The sequence below is a fragment of the Dermacentor variabilis genome, chromosome 8 (genome assembly GCF_050947875.1).
Source record: "Dermacentor variabilis isolate Ectoservices chromosome 8, ASM5094787v1, whole genome shotgun sequence".
NCBI classification, from domain to species: Eukaryota; Metazoa; Arthropoda; class Arachnida; order Ixodida; family Ixodidae; genus Dermacentor; species Dermacentor variabilis.
The window spans coordinates 38,536,644-38,562,701 of NC_134575.1; the positions used below are offsets into that span (position 1 = coordinate 38,536,644).

Genomic DNA, 26,058 nt, shown 5'->3' on the forward strand with positions numbered 1-26,058 from the left:
AGCGTTGTAGAAGTCATGGAACGTGGAAAAAGTGAAATGACCCTTTGAATCGGGACAATTTAGGGAAACGACTACACATGCGTGGTCTGAAATTTCTTCTGTTATCTCAACAGTGGAACCCAAGACCGGCTAAATTTAAGCTTATCACTTGAAGGTCTAGTAAAGAGCTTAACCTGCTTCTATCAGGGGCAATTGGGGTTAGGTCACGAGAAAGAGAAGAGTTAACCAAGTCCTTATTAATTGCATTGATACGCTTAATTGTGACTAACGAAGGCCAATGAATACCGGGGCCATTGAATGACCCCCGAAGACAAAGCCAGAACTAGCGAGGTCATGCGCTAGCGTAAAAGCCTAAAACTATTGTACCGAGCTCCGGCTTACAATAATTACAGTACTACTTTTCCGTCAAAGAAAAGAAGAAATACACTCAACAGCGCTCACCTCTGAATGGCCATCAAGAAGCCAAGAACGCCAATCAGGGTGATTAGGCAGAGACCGATGCGGTTCCTTCTTATGCTGTACCACACGATAACCGCAACGCTCGCCCTGTACGCCGGGCGGTACTGGCGGGGGGGACCGGCGACTCGGGTGAAGGCTGCATAGACAAGTGCTGCAGTGAGATTTAGCTAGTCTGTGTACGTGATACTGAAAGCTTTAGCTTTTCTGCATAACGCGTTACTCTTCATGGTGCGGACCCTTTTCCTGGCATCACTTGAGTTGCCCGAACACGTCCGATCACAGTCGCATTCCAATTAACGTGCGCAGAAGCGCATCTAACACGTTCCCGGACCTGTCAGACAAGTTGGCGACCCCCCCGTCGTGCGCTGCATGTCGAGCTATTGTCCCCCTGCTTGACTCTTCCCGAAAGTGCAACGGGAGCCTGGCACGGTTCCAGGTAATCTTGGTCCCGAACGAAGCTGTAGAAGGATCGACATTTGGGCGAGTTGGTACTGGTTGAACATCTTGAAGGGGCAGCGCAAAAAGACGATGACAGAAGGCAGGAACATCATCGTCTTTTTGCGCTGCCCCTTCAAGCTGTTCAACCGAGTGAAGCTGTTTTGCAGCTCTGAAAGGTTGCTCGAGAACAACCCGTCTCCCCCCGCTGAGCGCTTGCAAACCCGGAGGTAACGCCGTGGCAAGTCACCCCTCGGACAATGGAGCCCCTTGGAGCAGCCCCCCTGAGTCGATTGTGACGGCACTTGCACGGGCGCCTACCATTGGAGGAAAATGACGACACCTGAGCGGGCTCGACGATTGGTCGAAAATGACGTGGCCCCGAGACACCGAAGGGGTTAAAAGCCAGAGACAGGGAGCGGAGAAAAGCTTTCCTTCATTCACTCAAATTTTTCGTTCTTCTTGCCACGGGCCGCAGCGTCCGATTTGCTGCCGGCCATCAATGACTTTATGACTGTTAATTACTTTGTGTTATTACTGTAAATAATGTAAATAAACCTTCCGTTTCGTCTCAAAATCCTCCTCAACGTCGGCCAACTCCCGCACTCAACGGCAAGATCCAATAACGGGTAGATTGGGTTATCTGCACGTATAAGCGGCAGTTGTTTCGCTGGTGGCCACATCTTGTGGCACTTTGATGAACGACAACCCGTCACAAACGTTCGTGTGTCACATATGGGCATTCTCGTCGAACAGTAATCGAGAGTTTTAGATTAGGGCGTCCAAGCGTTGGGGAATGGTGCAAGCCGCAGGGCGTGCAACAGAACCCAACGCGAACACAAAAGAACGCAAAGGGCCTCCGCCAACGTTTGGGTATGGCTTACGTACCCTATTCTAAAACTCTCTATTAGGCAGTTTTAGAAATAGCGCAGTCGAGTCTCTTTACGTAACCAAAGCTCCTGCTACGTCCTACTTGCGTTCCTTCTTGCTCCTTCCGGGTTCTTTGCAAATCCTTTTTTTTATCATTATTATTTTGTGCTCCATGTGGCTTGCCTGCGCTAGCTTTGATCGCGCAAGACCGAAATACTTCTTAATTGGAGAACTGCATCTTGGCGATCACGTGCGCTTCGCGGCAGTGGCTTAGTAGAACACGGTAATTTACTGCAGTAACATCTTTGTAGTCCTGTGTCTAGTTTGACTCTGCGCCTCAAGGTAGCGCCACCAGATGCAGCCGCTCGGTAAATATAACTCGAGATTCGGTATTCCGCTAAAGGTAATACGTTTGCAGACGAACTAAAGCTCTCTCTTTTAGCCATTCCGCAAATGTATCGTAGTTTACAGAACAACGGGACATGGGAGGGACGGGCATTCGCCGCAGTGCTCAGGGCGACAACTTGTAGCGCTGAAAATGTCGTGAGAACACGCAGAACGCGGCCTCCGAGATCGTGCGGGCACCGCTGCCATCTCGGAGTCCGCGCACAGAGCTATCGTAACCACGGTGGGAAAATATCAGTTGTGTGAAATGGCCTCCAAGAGCGAGAGAAAACTCGCTAATGTTGCGCGCTTTCTAGGAGAGATGGCGCGGGACGGCGAGGGCGCGGGAGGGGGGGGTCACGCCGGTTTGGCGTCTGTGCGTTAGGAAATCAAGCCCAAATGTAAGTCATACAACGCGTTCCAAAACTTATTTTCGCGCGTTTTCTCTTTCCATTGCAAGAGCAATTATGTGGACACTCCAGGCGCACTTGCGCCGTCGCCGTGATGTTCCATATAAAGTCTAAGGGTGATAACATCGTGCTCGTATGCTGCATGTGGCGAATGAAAGCGTGCGAGGGCGAACCGACGACGGCGGGTCAATCTCGCGCGCGCAAGGGAGAAAAGCGAGGAGGACGCGATAACGGAAATATCGCATCAATAGCGTTAGAATTCAACTTGTGTGATTCGATGCGACGACCTAGAACCCACTATATCGTGCGATTGTTTCGGTGGTCTGAGAGTACAGGTCGTTTATTGAACAGCTAGAGATAATGCGGTGTTTGCAGATGCACCCAGCAAGCAGGCACTACAGAGAGAGAGAGAGAGAGCCGCAGAACATGTACGAGAAGAACATTTTTATTGGTGTGATGAAACATAGCAAAGTACATTTACGCATCGTAGCAGTGTGTACTAGATTGTGCTGTGCTGTTCATTCATTGCGCGTTAACTTGATGCTCGAATTTTTTTTTTTCGAGGACATAGTCTGTCGGCCGAAGTATATATACTAGATACTTCCTCTGCACTCGCTAATGTTGCGCGCTTTCTAGGACAGATGGCGCGGGACGGCGAGGGTGCGCGGAAGGGGGGGGGGGGGGGAGGTCCCGCGCTGTTGAGACGATCATTGTCTTTTGGCGCAAAAAAAAATTGCTACATTTTTTTCTTGCACGACATGCACTCCGTATTAAAACGTGGGACCAAGTATACTCCCCCCCCTCCTCCTTTGTGCGCTGAAAGGCTCAGCACGTTACAAGGAAATCACGCGCGCAACGATTACGTTCTCTCGTTTTCCACGGTAAAGAAAACTGCAATGAAAGCACGGAGAAGACAGGACGAGCGCTTCTAGACTGTGTCTTTAGCGTTATTTTCTTCCAAGGGTGCATACCAATGACTTCGCCTTCAAACCCTCCTAAGTCCCATTTTCTCATTAGCTCAACGCAGAAAAAAAAAACGACCCCTCGCGGGATGGAGCACTTAAAAAGAACACCTTGTATGTAGCAGAGTAATTCAACGGCATCTATAAATTTATTATGCCTCGAGGAGCACAAAGCAAGTTAACTGTTTTAGCCGCGAGATGGCGAGAAACATAGTAAATTCGGTTACGGTTTGGCGCTATGGTTACTACAACACTGACACCGGAAGGCGCGCACATTGGGGTGATTAACGTAGCTAGTAGAGAGACGGCAAGAACGAGAGAACAGAGACGCTGTAGAATTTCATTGTGTGCCCTCCTTGCATCGCGCAGAAAGTGTCCAGCCGATTACGACCTACCAGCCCAACGACGACATTTCAAGAAAAAAAATTAAAAGCGGTACAGTATTAAATACATTGAAACGCAGAATCCTAATCACTGTCCCGTGTAGATGATAACGGGCGACAGGATAGAAACATGTGATCATTAGCTGTAAATAAGTAGCAAAACAAGGCAGACAAAACACCTGACCCCTCTGATCCTCCCCTCAACGTGAGCAAGTAAAAACTATCCTCGCGCTAACTTCGGCAGTATGTGCCCCATAGTGATACGCTCGCTACGCAAGATAGGCATGAAGAGATAGGCAACCCGTATACATCACATATTACAAAGATCTAACTCACCGCGACTTCTTCGGTAGACCTCCATTCTTCTTTTCGTCTGCTTCTTCTTCGCCTCACGGATATACCATGCTGCTACCACCAGTTTTCGGGCGCCTTCACTGTTTCGAACATCGCCGCCGATAATGATGATATAACTTCAAAGACTTTGGATCTCACCTACAGGGGATCAGTCGCGCAGAAAAAAAAAAGAATGAATTGGATGAGGATGAGCCGCAAGGGAAACGTCGAATTGTCCCGCGAAGCATTTCAAAGCTCGGTAAATTATAGAAAAAAAAAACTGAAGTTACGCTCATGCCTCGAAATAGCGAAACACTATATTCAGGAATTTTTCAATTTAACGACGTGCGCCCGATTCCCCGACACATATTCGTGGAGCCCTGTGCGTTGAAAACCTTGAAACAACGAAGTGCGCTTGTCATCTCGCCCGATTTGATTAGGTTTCGCAGGGAAAACGCGCGTTACGAAACACGCAACACGTGACAAGCGCATCTAAATCTATTCGCGTGTGCACATGGTCGCAGTGACCACGTTATGGGTCCGCGGTTTGAGGCAGGCCGTTTTCCTTTACAAAACCGCCGTTGCACGAGGGTCGCTTGATAAGTGTGGTGAAAAGCAATTTAGGATAGCGTGTTTGCAGAAAACAATATTTCATGTTTCAACATGTAGTTCCCTTCCAGCTCCACAAAATTCTTCCAGCGGCGCTCCAATCTTTCTTTAGCCCCTCAGAAAGAAAGGATGGCTCGAGGCCCTTGAAGTAGTCATTCACCACTGAGATAACCGCTTGATCTGAAGAAAATTTTTTTCCACCCAGCCTATCTTTCGAATTTGGAAAGAGGAAAAAGCCGCATGCACTGTAAAATAATTTACACCCTTAAATGTGAAAAGGGTGTAAATGTGTCCATAAATCACACCCTTAGGGTGTGATTTATATAGCTTACACCCTTTAGACACATTTATAGACACATTTACACCCTTTTCACTTTTTAGGGTGTAAATTATTTTACAGTGTGGGTCCAAATCCGGAGAATAGGGTGTATGAGGCACAACCTCGAAGCCTAGCTCGTAAAATTCGGCCATCGCGATCTGCGATCTTGGTTAAAATTAACCCAGGTCGTTTAGTGCGTAATTCTGTTCTCACTTGATCTAGGAGTGTATACGGTCCTGTTATTAGGGCGACAGTTATGATATTTGCCAATGCCTCCGCCCCGTTGTCAGACTAAACGCCGCACGCAACATGCGCGTCACATCAGGGAGGAGCGTTGCGCCGATCCTAGCTCTCTTGCAGGCGTAATCGTGCGAACGACAATTAAGATTTGGAGTCGAATATCTCGGAGTACAGGCACGCCAGAAGAATTCTTCGAGCTGATACTGTGTAGAAACACGAACTGCATCTAACTTTTCAATACTAACATACCCACTTAGTGCAGTCAACAAAAAGTTAATTATTCAATTTTAGTTAATTGGGCTGCTGACAGTGATAATTATCATATCATTTTGTGTCCCTCTGGCCACATAACTTAGTTGCACAGATGGTGTTCGCGTGCCTCCCAGTGGCTAATGTTTAAAAAACCATAAATCTTAAATTTGAACACCCTGCATATAAGATAATATTGCAGTTAAAGCTCGATCTAACGAAACCCGATTTTACGAAGTTCCGGATCTGACGAGTGAGTGAGTGAGTGAGTGAAAACTTTTGAGTCTTTCAGGAGTTTCGCGGTTACGAGGTCTCCGTCGTCTTCATCTTCTTGGCGCTGGCGACTTGAGACTTCTCTTCAGCAAGGGTGGGCCCCTATTCCAAGGCCCCACTGAGTCGTGCTGCATCGCTCGCGTGCTGCACTAGAGCCCTTTGGGCCGTGAGCTCGCTGCTGGTGAGCCGACTCTCCCATTGCTCCGCACTCGTGTGTTCGTGTTTGGGGAATGCTTTGTTGCGTTCGCACTCCCAGGTGATGTGGTAGAGTGTAGGTTTGGCACCGCACCAAGGGCAGGTGGCCCTGTATTGTGTCGGAAACATCTTATTGAGCACGTGTAAGTTGGGGAAGGAGTTTGTCTGTAGTCTGCGCCAGCTGGTCGCTTCCTCCTTTGAGAGGTCTTTGTGTGGTGGCGGATATCTAATTCTAGTTCCTCTATGTAAGTTCAGGGTCTCTGCGTATCCCCCCTCGCAAGCCTGTAGGTGGGTCTCCGGGGCATTCGACCGCCCAGCTCGGAACGCTTCGCCTCGAGCTAGGCTGTCTGCCCTTTCGTTCCCCACTATGCCTACGTGACCCGGGATCCAGATTAGTTTGAAGAAATTTCCATTCCCCGGCAGGTACCCATAGGGTTCAATGTTGCCATCAACCCAAATTAACGAAGCTAACTTTCCCGAACTCGATTTATATAACGAAGTTTTTCCTAAAATAAATGACTAAAAAAAGCTATGATTTCTCTCTGATTTTGACACACGCGATTTTCTTCGAGCGTGCGCTCTAAAGCTATCGCGTTGAAACATCTAGGCGCCATGGTCACGGCCCTAGCTTTACTTTGATGTTGCTGCACGCCGCACCCATGCGCGGAACAGTGGACTCAACCCCGCCTCGGTATATGGGCGGCTGTGGCTGCTTTCGTTATTTCGTGGTTTATGCGACAGATGGATGGATTGGCGGCAAATACAATGCCGCGGTAGCTCGTGCGTGTCGCTATGTTTTAGATTTCGAAAAAAACGAAAAATTCCTTTCTCGATTTTACGAACTTCCCGATTTAACGAAATAATTCGAGCATCACTTCGTTAAATCGAGTTTCAACTGTATATAACTACACGTGATGTTTCTTGACCGCTTGCTCACTCAAGGCGGGTAGCGGTCTTTAGATTTGTAACGCCTGCATTTATTGTCATTCACGAAAGGTCAAACTTCGGGGGGAAATCGGGTTTAGACCGTTTGTCCAAATTTTTTTTGGGAGGGGGGGGGGGCGGGGGGTGCAAAGGAAGGAACCTACTTTATGTAGTGATATATGGCGTTATGCTGCCGAGATCGAGTTTGCAGCTGCGATCCCTACCGCCGCAGCCGCATTTCCGTGGTGGCGGAATGCGAAAAAGCGCTCGTGTGCCCATAGATTTAGGTACACGTTCAAGAGCCCTCAGGTGGTCAAAATTAGTTCGGAGTCGCCCACTATACGTCGTGTCACACAATTAGATCGTGGTTCGGGCAATACGTATACCTCAGAACCTAATTAATTTTTTTTCTTGCTCGACGCGGCCAGTAACGTCATGCCGTACAAGAAATTGACTTACAGCTTCCCGCTCTGGGTGTGTGCGTGTGTCCTTGCGAGTACCTGTCCGCGTGTGTGTGTTTGTCAATGTACCTGCACGTGTGCGTTTGTGAGTATCTGCAAGTGTGTGTCTGCACGTATGTGTGCGTACGTGTGCTCTTTGGTAATTGGTCCGATCTGCTGGTAGTCTGTATTCGTACTGCCGCATACGCGCAATTTTGTGAGAAAGACTTTCAACTTACGTGTGGGACATCACGGATTGCGCCGTGGGAAAAGCAAACCGGCGTTAAAGCCTGTTATCGGAAATTGTAAGTTTTGCATGGCTCTCTGGCATGCCCTCACTCCACAGTTTCTTTCTCCGTTCTTAAATCATTAAAATTTGCGCTCAAATTCTTCTAGCTATATGCGCGTCTTCTCGCGTGATTACTTTGCTTTCCCGGTTTTCTTTTTCCTCGTCTGTCTTTCTTTTCTTTTCTTTTTTTTTTTTGACAACGACCATGTTACTAAATCTTTTATTTCACTTGTGAATATTTTTCTATGTATTTTGGTTCATTTTCGGCACCATTTCCGGTCTATCCCTCACAGTATATTTGTGCCTTTCTGGTGTGCGTAGGTTAGAGTGCTGCTCCCTGCTCGACGAAGCATAAAAACTGTTTCACAAGGTTCTACGGGCAGCTCAGCAAGCACCTCCAACATAATGGTCGAATTAAGGACGAATTAATACTGCTGAGTATGAGAGCGTGACTGATGGCTTCACGGGCAGAGGGAGCGTCAGGCCATCAAAAAAATAAGTAAAATGGCTTGACGCCTAGGGAAACAGTATCAGCGGTCTGCTGAACTTCTCGTGTTTTCAACTTTCGGGCTTTTAGTAAACGCTGCGCGCATGAAGGTCGAATGCTGCTTTGGCATTGGAATTCGAAGAGTTTTTTTCTCCGCATAAGGTTTAGTTTCTCGCCAGGACTTTTCTGTGCGTTCGAATTAAGCCAAAAGTTGAATTAACCAAGTTCGAGTTAATGGTCACATATATGTCACACACACATATGTGTGTCGACTGTACCAGTAATCACATCCTTGTTTTGATTTATGAAACAAGAAGATCATCTCTTGCATAAAAGATGAACGTTAGTGCCAGCTCATATATCTCTAAAGCATATCTCTTCATGAAAGGGCACATATTCTTCAACAAATTATTTGCTTTACTTGTTCATTTCACTTCGCTATTTGGTATGTGTCACTATAGGGCGCGCTCACATTCTTGACCACTCTTCCAGAATGTATGTGTCACTGTACGAGACAGTGCGAGAGGAAAAGCTTTAGGTTCAATGTGCGTTCCCTCGCCTTTTCCCTTGACTTGTCACAGCCTTGTATCATATTTGGTGAAGACTGTAACACGCCAGTGACCTTATAACGTCGGGCAATGGGACAAATTGGAAGACGAAATTGTCAGCGACGGACCTGCCTCGTTCATCTGCAAACAAGTATGCGATGTGTACCTCAACCAAGCGCGTAAACTTTAAGCTGACGTAATAGTTCTGTAGAACCCCGCAAGGTGGAGAGAAGCAATTTGTTTTCCCTTTATTAAAAACTTAAGATCGCGTCGGAGACAAACAGCACGGCTCAAAAAAGGCACATCGGGGAAATTCGCCGCAAAAGCGCAACAACGACCAATACCGGAAAACCGAAACCAACCAGAAATAACCGCTAACTGTTTAAGCCAACCGCTAACAGCTGGTGTTGTGCGTACAAACTTTGATGATGACCTTCATCTCGTTGTAAATAATTTATAATAAATTACAAGTTTATCGGCCAGCAGTCTTCAAGTAAAAGGAACTCGCTTCGAGCTTGAATAATGTTTAACTTATATACGAAGCTCCAACGCATTCGTGCGGAAAGGCGACTGAAACAGTTTGAGGTTGCGGTCTGTCAAAATTTTTCTCGGCGCACGCACCCACTGCTGAAATGGTCTAAATACTCGGCGCGTCTGACATTTCGAACTTTGCTCCAACGTTCGCACACCTCGATGCCGTCGCCTTCGTCGCGCAGTCTCCGAGAGGCTCTCGGAAACCGCCATGAACCGCGGAAGCGGCGCCGGTAATGGCTCCGCACGAAGCTGTGATTCCGGTGTCTTCTCCTTGCTCCAAGGTAATGTTTACACCCCGCGTACAATAAACATTTGCGGGCGCGCGAAAGGGTATCTTCCATTTTTAAACGCGCCGCTGCCTTGGCCCGGCCCTCGGGGGTCGCCGATCGTGAACCATCTGCGTATGGTGCGCGTGATATTCGCGCCTCGAGCGCGTTTGTTTACAGTGTGGAGGAGGGGTGCTGGGTTCCCCCCACCCCGCCTCCGTCCCCGATATAAAAGAGAAGCGTAATATAACAAAATCCAGCTTGGTGGATCGGCCTCCCGTTGGCGTTCTTTACACGCCGCTAGCGAGCCTGATGATCGTAAATTGGCCCTGAACGCAACGGAAGACGCTGCTGCTCCTTTCGTACTTCCGAGGGTGCGCGCATTGGAGAATCGCGGCAGCGCGGAGAGCCGCCGGACAGACGAAACTGCGCTGCCCCGGACGAACCGAGATTTCCGATGCCAGATGAAGAGCTTCTTCGTCCGACGCTATCGAACAAGTGCTGCAAAAGGTGATTCGCGAGTACGCGTGCGTGCCTGTGTATTATTTTTTTTTTTCCTTCGATCCCCTCCACGTTTGACGGTACGGATCGGCATGTATCTCTTTTCCGAGATAGGTTTTAAGGTTGCGCTGTAGTTGTGCTGTAGTTGTTGCGGGAACGTGTTTGAGAAATAACGGCACGCAAAATAAGTTCGCCACGATATGTATGAACACCGGCGGGACGAAGCCGCGCAAGTTAAAGTATGTATCTTTAGTCGGTGCATTCATAGCGTCGCGCGGTTGTGGGACCCGTAATTTAGTTCACGGGGACACTCAGCCTTTCCTCCTCTGCTGTTTCGAAGTTCCCGACTGATATGAGAAGTATCTGACCTAGATATATCTAGAGCGCGATTGAATCAGTGCAACCGTACTGAGTACCTCTGCTGTCGTAGTAAATGGTTTCAGATCCTCAAGAACTGCCGCTGGTCTGTAGAGCAGTCTGTAGCAAATTCAAAGCAGTACGTGGGACAGAGAATTGATTAGTAGTGATGTTGTGCTGTGGCAGTCGAAGTTCCAAGCTAGGATGCATGTAATCTGGAATTAAGACTTCCATCAGAGCGCTTCCAACTAAGTACTAACTCTTTGAGTCTCTCCTCATTCTGGGAGGAATGCACAGACACTACCAAGTGAGAGCAGAAACCTATCGGGAGTCCATCCCACACCTGCTGATAACCAAACAACCTGCTTTACGGGCAAAAGCATGTTGTAGTAAGCTTATGCTGACATTCACGGCAACATTGCACTCCATTGTCCATGTCTGGTCGGTCATTTTGTGTTTTTAGGTTGTACTCGGCTCGTTACAAGATGGACCGATGTCTACTTTTGACAAGAGTGTGTGCTTGACAACAACCTGTGGATGCTTGAGCTTGCACTAAGTGACGTCCTGTGAATTCAGTTCCAAGCTCCGCCCTCAAAAACTAACTGCCCCTGGTCCCTGTTGTGTCTGCACTGTGCAATGGACCCCTCGAAAGGTGCTGATTGTAAAAAGAGGTCATGTTTGCGGGGCTGTCGCAGAGGTGGAGGGGCCAATAAAAGTAGCTCAATGCACGCACAACACAACAAAACGTAACAATCCACTCCATACAAGTGTGCTTAAAGTTGCCGGCTTGCAACAAGACAGCTGCGAGCAATAGTTGTTTCTGTTTACTTGCTACTCACAATGTGTGCAAGAAGCAGCTTCTAGAATTTTCTTACTTCGTTATTTGGCATTTTAAACCCAACCATATGCCAAAGCTCCGTACAACGAGAGGGAAAGAGAGGGAAATGGAGCCCAATGGGCTCCGTTTTTTGTTAGTTAGAAACTTATGAAGACCACACATTTTCTTCATGAAGTCCTGTGTGTGTGTGTGTGTGCGTGTGTTTCTGAGCCTGAAAAAAAGTCCGTTTGATGCGTAAGGAGCTTTTTGAAAACTGTTGAATACTAGTTCTTGCTGTCTCGTTACAGAAATGTACTGAGGAAATAAATTATCTATATTGAAACACCACTGCATGCTGTTATTTTAAGTATCCCTATTGTTGTTCAACACAATGGAATCCTTGGCTGTGGGCCCCAAGGATCTGAACATTCTCTTTGCAATTTCAATGAATGTCAACAAAATTGAAGTGAAATGAGTAAACCTGATTGACCGGTGAGTCTGTATGAATTCTCCTCAAGTTTGGCAGGTGGTGTATTTGCCACTGGATTATTAGCTAGTCACCAGCCGTAGTTCACGTAGAAACGAAAAATTGGGCCAGTTCTGAGGCTCAGTTGAAGCAAAGGCAATGCTTTCCAGCAGCACGCACATCTAGAACGACAGAAAGCTTAGCAAGTCAGCAGAGCTTCGTAGCACGAAAAGCCAGGCGCGCATACACAACACGGACGCAACGTCCGTGTTGTCCTCCTTGTTCATCTCGAGTCCGCGTTCTGCACGCCTGGCTTTTCGTACCACGGATGCATGTCCGGATGCAGCTGCAGCGGTGCGATAACTGACTGAAACACATGTTTTCTGCCGCAATTGAACACACACAAAAAGAAGACACATGTGTCGTCCTTTTGTATGTGTTCAATTGCGGCAAAAAACATGTCTTTTAGCAACTACCAACTAGGCCAACAAGCAGTTCTGTTGCAACATATTTCTAGTACACCCGGCCTGTCTTCTTGTGCGCGTTTTCCGAACTCGTTTCCTAGCGTTGACACGATCGCCAGTTATATCGTCGCAACGACATGCCAGGCAAGATACATCGGATTCTGTGTGAAGAAAGGACTGACGCCCTGTAAAGTGAGTGGCCTTTCGGTCAGGTTGCACCGTCCAGAGGACACAGTAACCGCCTGTGCAAAATACTACGTTCTTATGTGTCTTCCTTTTGTGGGTGTTCAATTGCGGCAAAAGACATGTCTTTTAGCATGTACCAACTAGGCCAACAAGCAGTTCTGTTGCGATAACTGACTGCCACGTACGCAGGATGTCATCGCTACTGTTTGAGCCAAGCGAAGGGCGTTGCGGCAGCTGCACGCCGCCGCCTTCGTCGCAGCAGAGCCACGGCTACCACCTGGCGGGGGGGCCGCAGGGTGGGGCACCGCGCGTGCCGCCCTTTGCCCCGCAGCCCCACACGGGGGGTCAGCCGGGTGGAATGCGCTCGCTGTCGGTCACGTCGGCTCACGTGCAACAGCACCAGTCGCAGCAACAGCCGGTGTCAACAGTCACGTGCAACGCTCACGAAGTGTGCCACTACTTTCAACAGGTGAGCATTGCTACGAACCTGGACTCACCGAACATAAAGAATGTGAATAGTTTATCCTGTAAATGCGTTGAGTGCTAGCAACAACTATAGAAGAACACCCCAACACGGGGACAGCGGAGAGCTGTCTCATCCTTGTCTGCTGTGTGCTTCCGTGCTTTTCAGTAGTACTCAGTACACTGCAAGATGAGCAAACCCAAGCTAGCCCAATTTCATGCTATAATATAGCTCAAAAGACACCGAACAACAAGATGGGCCTCCGCATGAGTTAAACATGCAGCTTAAGCAGAGCCGGTAATGCCTACTCGTGACTGCGCATGCTCAAACCACGCCGGAAAAACTGTTTTCTTGCTTGAGCATCAAAGCAGAAATCTCTAACAATAAACCATGTTAAAGTGATGTGTTAAAGCACTAAAAAGACATGGACACAAACTAAGCATTTTGTCTGTCTTATCGTTTTCTTTTTTATCGTTTATTCAGGTCACAGCTCTAACTGAGCCATGCCTAGCCAACTAGACCATCAGGCCCTGTTAACCATCCACATCAATAATAGTTAAACTGACTGAGCCCAGGGGTGTGTGTGCCTGATTGTTCGGACATGGTCTAACCAACAAAAATTAAGCCATACCACGGTGCTTGTAGTTCAGTACTGCCTGACAGGTATCAGCGCGTTGCATCCAAAGATCATCAATTTGTGTTCAGAAGCACATCTTGCTGGGCTGGCCGGCTCATATTGCTCAGTATACCATAAGTATGATTCGCTTAGCGTAAGCAAAAAAGAAAATAGAAGAGAACAAGAGAAGCGCCAACTTGTTGGCACTCCCCTTGTTCCCTTCGTCTTTTCTTATTTGCACTAGGCGATCATATTTATGGTCTGCTGATCAATTTCTGTGTTTGCCACACTCAACTCGGGAACATGCGTGCCACATCCATCTGCCTACGCATAGCGTGATGCCAACAAAAATGTGCGTTTCCAGGTATTCTACGTGTCAGCCATCCTCACCGGCATCGCGCTGGTCATTGCCGGCGCCATCCAGACTGGAGCGCCAGACGCCTCGCTGAACTCCGAGCAGCCCCCAATGGGACCTGCGATCGGCGAGCCGCCGGACGGTGCGGTCGCCAGCGGCGACCTGCTTGTGTTTGTTTACATCGGTGTGCTACTCATCGGCGTCAACGTCTCGCTGCTGCTTCTGCAGTGCTACATGCGTAGCAAGGAGCTGCGGCGAGCTCGGCGGTCAGCGACAATGCAGCCGCCTACAGTTCCGCCTGCCACAGTGCACTATAATCCCCTCGTGTCTGTCGGCCCACCGAGACAGGTGAGGAGAGACTTCATCTCACTCCGAATCCACTCCGATTTTGAACAGCCAAGCTGTTGAGCGGAGTTCTGCAATGGCTTTTGTGCAGCACTGTGCGTTGGCACGCGCCGCCGCGGTCGATACGAAACATAACATGCAGGGCAACGTGTCGGAGTCTCGAATTTGCCTTGAAACGTAATGTTTAATCCTTGTAGAGTAAAATTTAGCTAGCGTGTGTCTCATTTGAATACCAACAGCTTCTAGGTCCAGATTTTTCTAACCAGCTATAAAAACATTTTGTTTCTTACGTCACCTTGTACCAGCTCCATGTTGGAAGTTCACTGGGAGTTTGTACGGCTGCGGCGATGAAAGGTGACATCGTGGTGGCATGGGAGCCATCACTAGGAACAGCCAGTCACAACCAGGCTTGGATGCAGTAGCAATTGCTGCTGCATTCAATCGAGGCTGTGAGCCAGAAAACAGACTCCTAGTAATTCCAAAGAATGTGAGAACTTGCTTGTGCAGCTTCGCTGTCTTTGATGTATCAGTTGCTCAGGTTTACTTACATTGAAGTTTTTCTTTTTTCTCCTTTTTGCTCCCTTGTTTGTTTGCTTCTTGGCAAGTTTTCTTGGAAGTAAAGCAAAGACAAACTTAGATTCGAGGTAAGTCATAAGAATTAGTGCCCCGAAATGTCTAAAGCATGACCTTTGCCTGGAGCAGAGGTTTCGTAAGAAAATCAATTATGCATATGCTGGAGAAGATTAGTGGCCACCTGTTGTGAAAATGTGGCACTAGCTCTCAATGACATCTTATGTCCTGTTTAGGATGTATAAGTGTGGTAGAAGACAACAGGTGAGTTGCAACGGGGCACAAGATTGCAGCTTTGTATTTTAAATATAATACAATAAATATAAACAATATTCAAATTGGCAGAACAGTTGCATAGTCAAGGCATATCTTCTTTCAACGCATTTTAATAGGAACGCCAGAGCTGGTCCAGAGTTAATGTTTCCGTTGAATAAGACATGCTAGTTCACCTCCATGGCATTGCCCATCTCCCGCTCCTATCACCCACAAGCCGCACCTGCAGATCAGCTTGTGGTTGATTGATTGATGGACTGATTGATTAATTGACTGTCTGGTCAATTGGTTGATTTACTGATGTATTTATAACATAATTAATTGACAGATGCTGACAGATGACAACTGCTTTGGTCATTAGCCAGACAAGGGTGTTCTTTAGCCAAGCCAAGTTAAGTTCTCAAAATCTAAACAACACTTTTGTATGTGATACGCAGTTCAACCTGTTGCCATAGCCACACATGCTCTAATATTGTAGAGCTGGCACCCATTTACAGCACAACTAGTCAATGGTATTTTGTCTCCCATAGAGAGACCACACAACTCTGGGTACTTACTCGCAAACTTGCGCGCATACAAAAGCGTGTGTGCCGCCATGCATTGTGGGACACTCGTTAGTGTGCACTTCTTTTTACTTCGTAATACGCATAGAATGAATCACTAGCATGTAATACAAACTGCAATCTTAAGCAATATAAGTATGCTGTACTTAATAACAGCCGACTTGCGTACGGCAATCTCATAAGCTACATCCGGAGTACCAAGATTTCACTGCCGGGCCGTGACACTTGGTGGTTATTGAGACTTTCTTTGCCAATGTAAAATTACAATTCCTACTTGAATTGCAAACAGCGTGCTGGATTCTGTCACTATAAATCATGGTCATTTCATGTCCATCAACATCTGGCAACACATTCTGGCCATTTGTCAGTCTCTTTATTGTGCACATGAAGCTTCATATCTAAATGTTCTTGCATTTTACCATTGTTAATGCAGCTGCTGCATTCGGGAGTCAAACCCGCGGCATCATTCTCACGAGCAGCACGACGAATAAATCAGCCTGTGCTTTGTCCCCTGATACGTCGCTCTGCTAATTACATAGGGTTTCCCGGATTTTGTCAAGCTGTAGAAAGTTGCTTTCAGTCCAGGAAACCTGTTTCTCTCAGGGAAATTGAACTCAGATATGATATACAAATATTCAGCTTCATTGTCAGAAATTGTTTCATAGGAATGCTGTTCCGTGTACTAATTCTAATCTGCTACCTCGATCAAGTCTATGATATCACTGATGCTTGGTCACTAAATTATTTTGTTATTCTTTGTGTTGCCTGCCACTGGCTCCTTGACCCCGTCAAGCTGTTTGACGCAGGTTTCTTGCCAAGGAGGCCACTGACATATATGTATGTATGTTGGAAAATAAACTTCAGGAAAATTGAATCGGACTGAAACCTGCCTCACAGGTGGCCATGCCCTGTGCCGTGGACATCGTATCTGGCATACACAGGCAGCAGCCGCAGGTGCCGTCACCGGGAAAAGCCCAGCGGCGCGGCTATGGCCCAGCGTCGGTCCACAGCGTCGCAACGGTGCCGGCAATGCCCAGCACCCAGCCCCACTGGCTGCTCACCCCAGGCTCCCGGTGAGCGAATCACTGAGAGCTTTCGCGGCTGAAGGTAATTGTGTCACATGCAGCGCTAATGACCTTGCTGTGTGCTCCCAGACCTGTGTTATATGCAAATCCGCTGCGTAACCGGAGTGAGCTGTAGTAGCACCTCAGTAAAGCATGACCTCGGGCAGTTCTAATTGTGGAACAGTCGCAAATGATTCGACGCTTGCTTTTAGCGTCTCTTTAATATTTTCCAGTAGAAATGGCACTCGGGTAAACAAACGCATGTGAAGCGATTTATTTCAGAAAGTTTACATATTCCTGAGACTCGCAGCAACAATTGAGTGCAGTGGGGTACCGCTTGAAGCTCTCGTGGGTGGAGGCCAGGATTTGCACTGCAGGTCTGTAGGGTCATCATTGTCACCTTATAAAGTGCTCTCATCTGAAGACATTTACCAACCGTTCGAAGGCAAAATATACTCATCCACAGCACTAACATTGTTGTCCGATTCACTGAACTCGCGTTAATTTGTTGATAAAATGCACATGTGGAAAACGTTGCAGTCCTGTCAGTGCTTCAAGCTGCATATCGCAAGAAGACCACTTCCAGCATGGTGAAAGGAAAAAAAAGAATGTGCTGCCCTTATTTGTAGACATTGCGAAATGCACCTACAAGATGAAAAAATTCCTGAAAGCTGGCGCTACAAACCTAAATAATAGGGAAGGGTCCAGCATGTGACCGCAGAGGGTAAAAGGTGTACAGAAATGAAACTTTCGACCGCATTGTTTTCTGTCACCTCTTTCACATGCAATCGCGCATTTGCATTTGTGCCGTTTATGAGCCCATAAGCAGAAGAGAGAGAGTAAATGTGAAATCACTGTGTTGGTGTTTGCCTTTGTGACGTAGATTTTTGCATGCTATCTCATTTTCAGGGCGGCCACGGTCGCTGCCAGCCAGCCACCTCCGAGCTACGACAACCTCCTGATAGTCGGTCACACACCGCGCGAAGTCGCCACGCTTCACCTCATCTAGTCACTTTTTGGCACGCCTCACTTTGGTCAGCGTGTCTGGGCTCAACACTAGGCCTCTGCATTTAATTCTGTTCAGGAAGGGTGCACATCCATAGACAGCTTTTAGGTAATGCAGCAGGACAATGACAGAAAAGAAGAGAACCGGCAAGGTATGTCCTGCTTTTAGGAAGGACATAGCTGCTTTCAGACAGTGTGACAGGACAAGGACATAAACAAAGGGAACCGACAGGACATGTTCTGTCAGGATGTAAGCTGCTATTACATAGAGCGACAAGGCAAGGACATAAAAGGAGGGGACTGGCAGGACAAGTTCTGTCAGTCTCATCCTCGTTTTGTCCTTGCCTTGTCGGGCTCACTGAAATCGGCTATGTCTTATCTGGAAGCAGGGCATGTCCAGTCAGGACATAGCTGCTTTTATGCAGTGCAACAAGACAAGTATGAAAGTTACAGGACATGTCCTGTCATCACAGGAGGGAACTGACAGGATATGTCCTGTTAGTTCTTTCCTTCTTTGTCCTTGTCAGGCTGCCTGCATGCTGCCATAAATCCACTCCTGCTCGCCCACCTCTCTGTCCTTTTGTAGGGTGCACATCAGTCATGCTTTTGTCGAATGTCTCCCTTCTCGAAATAGCCTCAAGCAGAAGTCTCAGACGGAGTAAGGAACTCCTCGCAGCCGAGCTTTCCACTGCAGTGCGGTCAACTTGTATTAATGCCACTCATAACGACCACCATTCACAACAATGAGCACACATCAGTCCCATCTTTGACGTGTTCAAGTTCTTTAAACAATCTAAATTTTTTTAAAACTTCATAGGCAACGAGTGGAAATTTACCACATCATATTGTGTTTGCTACTATGGTGTGGTTTACTTTAAACAATAGCACTTATAGTGACGACCCGCATGATGATCGACATACATGCATCCGAGTTCTTGAAACGGCCTAAAAGGAAGAACAGATGTTTTTGTCAAAGGGTGGAATTTGACTGCATTACCTCACAGCTTTTAAGCTTTCTGCCTTCATGTGGTCAACTTACGATAATAGCTCTTATAGCGATTACTGCTTGTATCAATAGGCATTTTTTACCGCATTATGCGTTGAAGTTTTGTAAGGTCGGCCTAGATACAATGCTATACACCAAGAACGATCAAATTTTTATATCTTTTTTATAGTTGTTATCAGTATACTGCTCCATATTTACAGTCCAGCAAAGAATTGCTAATGTTAATGACTTAGTTCAGCTTAGTTACTGTCTCTGAGATTATATCTTTTGTGTTCATCACATTGTACACCCTGTTACATGCCAGCGTTTGCCCCCACTAGGTTGTCCTACACTCTGTCCTACACTCTGTTTTAAATGTAGCAAGCAATGCTACAAATATTAGGATAACGAAGTTAAAGGGGGAGCCAGAATTACTTCATCGTATTAATTACTTCTTTATACGCATTATTCCTTGTACTGCACTATGAATCTCTGTCGATTTTAGAGGGTATTTCACTTCCTAATATTAATTATTTCGTTATATCCTGTTTAGTTATAACGAGGTTTGACTGTACTTCTCTATAGAGATGTGCAGCTACATTTAACCATAGATGAAACAAACTTCAGTACAATGAAATCCTGAATATAACGAAGTATTTAACTTTTCATGATGTAATTTGCATGAAGCACCATGTATCTTTAACCTCAATATAGCAAAGCGTGACAATTTTAATATGACGAAACTTCACTGCTGCCGTAAAGGCAATAATTTGGCATGCCGCCTTACGCAACAGAATTTAAACTGGATCATGAATGCAGGAGTGGCTCAAAGCAAGAAGATATGGTTACTGAGCAGTGTTGCTCTTGAAGTTGTGAGGTCTTTTTCCCTCTCTGTTTTCTGCTTGCGTTCATCTTACAATCTGTTCTGATGGGAAAGCCCTGCTTGCTAGTCCTACGTAAGCAGTCTCTGGAGACTGTGTTTCTGTCAGTCAGAAAAGCACCAAGCTTTGTCTAGTCAGCGTCTTTGCTCGAGCCGCAACACAAGCCCTCCTTTTCCCCCTTCAATATTAGTTGCAGGAAGCTTTCATCAGGAGGAAGCTTTAGCTCAGCCACTCCTGTCTAAATACTTGTGAACAGAGGAATCATTTTTCTCGGCAACCACTGCACCAATTTTGATGGTGTGCGTCGCATTCAAAAGGAAAAGTTGCAGTCTGTTGACTGTAGGAATTAGATTTTTTATTTAGGCCATCAGTTTTTGTACAAAAATTGGTTTTGATTAGAAAATTTATAAGAACTCGAGTGTCAAGTTTACAGCTCTGTACCTCAGCTATAAGAAACAATACCATTATTCTGTAGGCTGCATCAAATAATACATCTGAAGTGGACAAAACTGATGTATTACACATCGATTTGAAGCATACCACTTATTTATGAGTAGGACTTTTCCAAAACATTTTGATAGCGTTATAACAAATTCCCATAAGGTATAAACTTATATATGAAGCTTGTCCACTTGAGATGATGCTCTAACAGGTGCAGTTTGCAGAACTGCGATAGCCGTGTTGGGGTGCCGAGTTACAGATATGTAAACTCCGTGCTTCTATTTATTTAAACTTACTGGCTTTTGGCAACTTTTAATTTTTAATTCGAGATCCCAAGTCAAAATTTTGCTTCCTAGAGTCACAAGAATTTCACTTTCCCTCTCAAATGCCACAAATTTCATTCAAATCGGTGCAGAAGTTGTCTCATAGAAGCATTGTGCTTTACGTGTATTTCAGTAAACGGCGCCAAAGTTGGCCCCAAGCTAAAGCTTTCTCTCAATCATGTCAAGGCTAGCTGGAATCGCACCAGCATCGAGTGGTGCCACTTATTTATTAAAAGACAGGGCGAGAGGCAAAGCAAACACATACAAGCGAGTGCTTGGTTTAGTTCAATGAGTTTCAATATAGTTAAGAAAATACATTATGGTGAAGCAGTGCAGACGATGAGACAAGTGAAAAAGGACAGGACAGTCCGTTGTCAGTGCACTGCCCCGTCCCTTTTCACTTATCCCATCGTCCGGGACACGAAAACCGACAAAACAGCACCCTGTCCTGTCCATAGGACTGTCCACAGGATTGTCCGTCGTCGCAGCACTGCCCTGTCCCTTTTCACCCATGCCATCATCTGTGACATGAAAACGGACAGGGCAGTTCTCTGTCCTGTCCTTTTATCCGTTGTCAATGCTCTGTCCTGTCCCTTTTCACCCATCCCACCGTCTGCAACATGAAAACAGACAGGACAGCGCCCTGTCCTGTCTGTATATCCATTGTCAATCCACTGTCCTGTCCCTTTTCACCCATACCATCATCTGTGACATGAAAACGGACAGGACAGTGCCCTGTCCTGTCAATTTGTCCATTGTCAGTGCACTGTCCTGTTCCTTTTCACCAGCCCTATGGACAGGACAACACCCTGTCCGTTGTCAGTGCTGTCCTGTCCTTTTTCACCTGTCCCATCGTCTGCGCTGTTTCGCCGTAATTTATGTAAACCGACTAGTCCAGAAAATACATGCTGAGGAGACACTTACTGCTTGTGTGCAGTCAAATTCAAAAGTTTATGGGTCGCAAGGGCTAGGCTGAATATTTCTGCAGCCTGGTATATTATTTCCAGCCTGTACTACGGTCAAACCTCGATTTTACAACATGCTTGAATGGGCAGGTTCATAGAGCCTAATGCGTTGAAAGCCTCTAAGCATTCAGAGTGAACACAATATCTCACCCAGTCAATAAAAGTTTTGTGGGGTAAATATGGAGAAAGAAACAAGTCACAGTAGATCTTTTGTGTTCAGAGTGCTTCGAAAATTGTTCAGTTATTGCTACAGTAAACAAATTACCACTGCAATTTAAACTGATCATGACCTGAACTGAAGAGCAGTTCTCGTAATGCTGGCAGATTGCTTCAGTGGTATATACTGTTCAATTACAACCAATTTAGCCAAAATTAAATTCTATTGCAGCTGGTCTTTTAGTGTTTTTGATTTAACTAAGTTTTCAATTTAAAGAAATAGTTCTTTGGTCTCACTGACTTCGTTTAATCAAGGTTTAACTGTAGTATATCAAATTGTTGCAGCGCTGTATGGTTTTACTCTCTACGGTCATAAACTGCTCGGAAACTCAACATTTTTCTAAAATCCAGCAGTCCACAAACTTTTGACATTAACTGTACATTGGTTTCATCCGTCCCGCCCCATAATTGTGATTTACTGCCTACAGCTTGACGACAATGTGGCGTCGTCGTAGGACGCTCGGTCATTTTACTGGGAGTCCAGTAGGTTGCAAAAAGAAAATGGCCGACATGTGTCACTTGCTGCTTTGCAGCCCTTGCAGCAGGGCTGACGTGCAATAAAATATTTTCGTGACTTTCTGCTGACATCGAGGGAACCTGTGCAGTGAGTGCTGTCACAGCCTTCTGGGGTTGCGCAACTTTCTTCCACGATAGATGCTCACCCACGCCGACGCGGCACGTAGGACTCGCTTCTTTCGGTTGGGCCTCTAAACCCTACTTTGAGTTATTTGCCGTTACCTGGTGTCTGGGTGGCCCCTCCTGCTTGGTATGGATCACTCATTTCTACGTCATTTTCTCCGTGATATGTCCTTTTTTTTTTTCTGTCTGCGCTGAGACGTAATAATCTGAACCTTTCTTTACTGGATGAACTCGACTCAAACGCTCAAGGGGCAGTTGTTTTCGTGTTAATGTTTTGTTCCAAGTGCTGGTGGCATATTTATTTGATGTGTTCAACAATGTCGAATTCTGTACCTGAATGCTGATTTTCTTTTTATGCAGTGCATTGAATGTGCAACGTCGATGCAGCTTTCTTAGTGCATTCAATGAGGAGGTGCTTCATTTATATTTGCTGTGCTGTATTTCTGCTAGCAGACTTCTACCGTTCCCTCCCTTGCATCTAGTCTTCTAGTGTTTTTGTTTGTTTTTTCAGTTGGCCACAATAGCTTACAGGGCACAGGATTCGCAAAAGTACTTATTCCATTAAGAATGAGCGCACAGCCACAAATTAAATGTTTCCGTCTGTAGCAGACTTCGAGACCTACGCAGTGACGTGTAAACTTCTTTTTCCATGCCTTGAGGCATAGAAATGAAACCGTAAAGATGAATGTAACCCCACGTCACTCAGTAAGTCCAGTAAAACTGTGATTGCCGTCATCTTAATTCCTCTTGCTGAAGTCAGCATGCCGGTCACTGCTGAAGCCAGTCCATCTGAGCAGTGGCTCCCCGATGTGTCATGTGCCCGGGCAAGTGCACTGGACAGATGGCGCATTTCGACGTCTCGTGCCAGAGTCGTATAAAGTTGCGACAGATGGCATGGTCCCTGGGGCAGGCGGCAGCAAGGGTGAGGGCCGTAGCCAACCTACGTCCCCCTCAGGAAAACTCCCCCCAGCCTTGTGAATTTGCTGGGTAGGGCTCACTAAATTTGTAGTGCCACGCCTTAGCAGGGCAGAAATTCAAACATCTGTCGTGGACCCTGTGCACTGTAAGCTTTTGTGGGTCACTTCACATTCATTGCTGTTGTACATACGTTTTATCACTTGCATAATGATGTTCCTGGTCAGGGCAATTCTCTTACGTGGAGTATGCCTCTTTTAGTCACTGTATGGTCCGAGATTGGTGTTTGTTGAACGAGCAGTGAGCTTTTTTTGCTTTATTTCACATTTTATTAAAAGAAATTCCGCTATTGAATAACTGCGCAGGCAAGCTCTCTCTCTCTCTGCCTGCTTCTGTGTTGCAAAGCCTTCAGAAAGAGCTTGGCCTACACGTCCATTGCGACACTATGTGCACATGCCAACGAAAACTACTCAGAGTGTTTGTGTCTGTGTGCATGCGTGAATGCACATAACCCTAAAAACGAGCTTTGTCACGGCGCTCACAGCGTCTGTGGCCACCACGGCGACATGCCTCTGTAGTCGTTTCCCAGTGCTGCACCACAAGAAGATGTCGCACGGTTTTGCTCAAATGACAGCTTTACCGGATGGTCATTTGTTCTGGAGAGTCCGTTAAATAGTTTTAGCTTTCTCCGTAATTGTAGCCGAGTTTACGGAATACCGAAACGCTGGAGATATCGATGTCACACAGTTGTGCTGGTGGGACCATCTTGTGGAACAGGCGTGAACCATGGCATGGAGAGCTTTATTTGCAACAACCATGGGCAAAGTTTCTTCTGGTGCAAGCACATCAGTGTACACTGGATTTATATTTTGCTTTTCCCTACTGCAAGGACAGTGACAAAGCAAAAAAAAAAACTTTTTAACACTTTCTGGTTGAAGTAAACCTGACGAGATGACGATGCCAACATTACTCCTGCCATTGGCGCCCTCAGTGTCCCAGTATCCCGTAAACTGAAGTGCATGTATGGAATAGTTTAGAATGTTGCTCTCTATTCACATACTTAGCTTCCAATGAGTGTGGGAGAAACCAGATTTGTCAAGCACTTGCCTCGCTACATGCAGTCTTCGACAAATGAACCGGGCCAATTGCAGAGCATGCCCTTCCGTATATTCTGCACCATTCCGGTGCACACATGTGTTGGGCAAGGTTAAATACTTGCAAATTTCACGAACACCTCCACTCTTTTCACTTTACTCTCGTTTAACTGCTTCTCTTGTCATAATTACGCAGTGTAAGACATGGTGAAGGCTGTGCATTAAACTTTTCAAATTAAATAAGCATGCACCATATAAGATGGGCAGAACGCAACAAGATTAGAAGCCTCGAGATGCAGTTATCTCAAAGATCAAATTCCTGTGATAGCCGAGATGAATTTACTCATCACCCTGAAGAATGACACAATGCTGTGTGTCCCTCTGCTTTGACAACTTTTTGCAGACAACATATCTGGCTGCAGCAGATATCGGCAAATGGGATGGGAGCGAAATTTACATAGCTGAAAAGCTGCATGAAGGTTGGATAGCCTTCAGATGTCTTTATTTCAATGGTCAAAGTCGTCACACAACATATTTGAGGCATCCAAAGTGAACATATTTATCTATTCAAGTACTGTCAGAGTTCTGAGCTATTACAGAGAGGAGTGGGAATGTCAACCCCAAAAAAAGTGTGTGATCAAGTACATTTCGTCACAAGTGTTCTTCAACTGCAGATTTGAACGACGAAGGTACTGCGATGGAGATGGTGGAGGTATGCAGGCAATTCCGGTCAACACTGGTTTTGGGGACAAAGGGATTTGTAGAAACACTTGGTACGACAATTCGGCATACATACTTTGAGGTGGTGCTCTACACAAAATGATACACAATGAGTGATGCAAAAAATAGGACTTGCTTTAAACAAAGTCATCTTCAAGAACAGTGCAGTTTTTCTATTCACTACTTGTCAGTAACTTCCTGCAAGCAATGTATCTAAAGGCAAACCTGTGAGCAAACGGAATGTACCAAAACTTGAGCAGCAGCGGTTCGTGAATTCCACCTCAATTGGGTTCATTGCATGCCAGAAACTTTAGCTACCCATTCTATAGATACGGCACAGTACCGTGCCACATCTTCTTGTTTTGCAGCACGAAGAAATTGTTGCAGTGCATTTCTCTCCTATATACACACACCCCTGTTGAGTTTGTGATGGATTTCCACGTAAAACAAAAAATCAACTGTTATTTATTGCTACCATATTCGTCATTTTCTTGTACAAACATATCATTGTTTCTTGTATCCACGATACGTGAACTGGTATACGTCTGTTGCTTGCCAAAACCAGGGGAACCCATTTTTGGCCCTCCCCGTCTACATACCACATTATGATGTGCGTGCTGAGTGTGTCCGTGTATTTCCATTTCATATTGTTGGAGCATTTGTTTATAAACACGTCCTACTCAAGTACGTCTTGTGGCCTGCCTTATTTTCTTCTTTTTGTTAAAAAATAATTCTTTTTTTCTTTCAACTTAGAGAAACAACCTTTTTAGGGAGGTGTTTCTGTGTGCATCTGCTACATCCTATTAACTTTTTTTTTTTTCGAAGCAGGACTAGCTCGGTGCTGAAATGCAGGACACAGTGCGTGTGTGTCGACTTACTGTGTCCCATGCTTCAGCACTTTGCTAGTTCTGTTCTTTAAAAAACAAATCGGCAAATCTCGCACTTATGTGACTGCTTGTAATCAAGGTTAGAAGCTCGGAACATTGGCGAGCTTGATCCCTACAAAGCCCAGTGCATAGCACCCGTGTTAACGAGGATGAGTGCGTTCATCATTCGGAATGGCTGTCTCATTTTCGCATCCCTACCAAAAGGTGTCACCGACAGATGTCGCCAACACCAGGACGAACAAAAATGTTGTAGTTCCTCCCATCACAAGGTGACTATACTCAGGTAGCTCATACCCTTCTTGACACATATTGAAAACACATTGGCTTTAAGATATATA

At 46.1% G+C, this 26,058-nt stretch overlaps 2 protein-coding genes across 2 annotated transcripts in view; one reads left to right on the forward strand and one right to left on the reverse strand.

Annotated features, from left to right (window-relative positions):
* Window positions 1-4,291, reverse strand: part of LOC142591366 (lysosomal alpha-glucosidase-like) — a 51,850-nt gene extending 47,559 nt beyond the window's left edge. The window contains exons 1-2 of the mRNA XM_075703692.1: window positions 4,240-4,291; window positions 442-595 (exon numbers count right to left, since the gene is read on the reverse strand). Of these exons, the coding sequence (XP_075559807.1) occupies window positions 442-595; window positions 4,240-4,264 (179 nt within the window). The 5' untranslated portion in view covers window positions 4,265-4,291. The remainder of the gene's footprint in view (window positions 1-441; window positions 596-4,239) is intronic.
* Window positions 4,292-9,388: 5,097 nt separating this feature from the next.
* LOC142590062 (uncharacterized) lies at window positions 9,389-25,520 on the forward strand. Its single transcript, XM_075701903.1, has 5 exons — window positions 9,389-9,624; window positions 12,590-12,869; window positions 13,844-14,182; window positions 16,483-16,658; window positions 17,559-25,520. The coding sequence occupies exons 2-5, from the start codon at window positions 12,591-12,593 to the stop codon at window positions 17,656-17,658; spliced, it is 894 nt and encodes a 297-aa protein (XP_075558018.1). The 5' UTR covers window positions 9,389-9,624; window position 12,590; the 3' UTR covers window positions 17,659-25,520.
* Window positions 25,521-26,058: the final 538 nt, after the last annotated feature.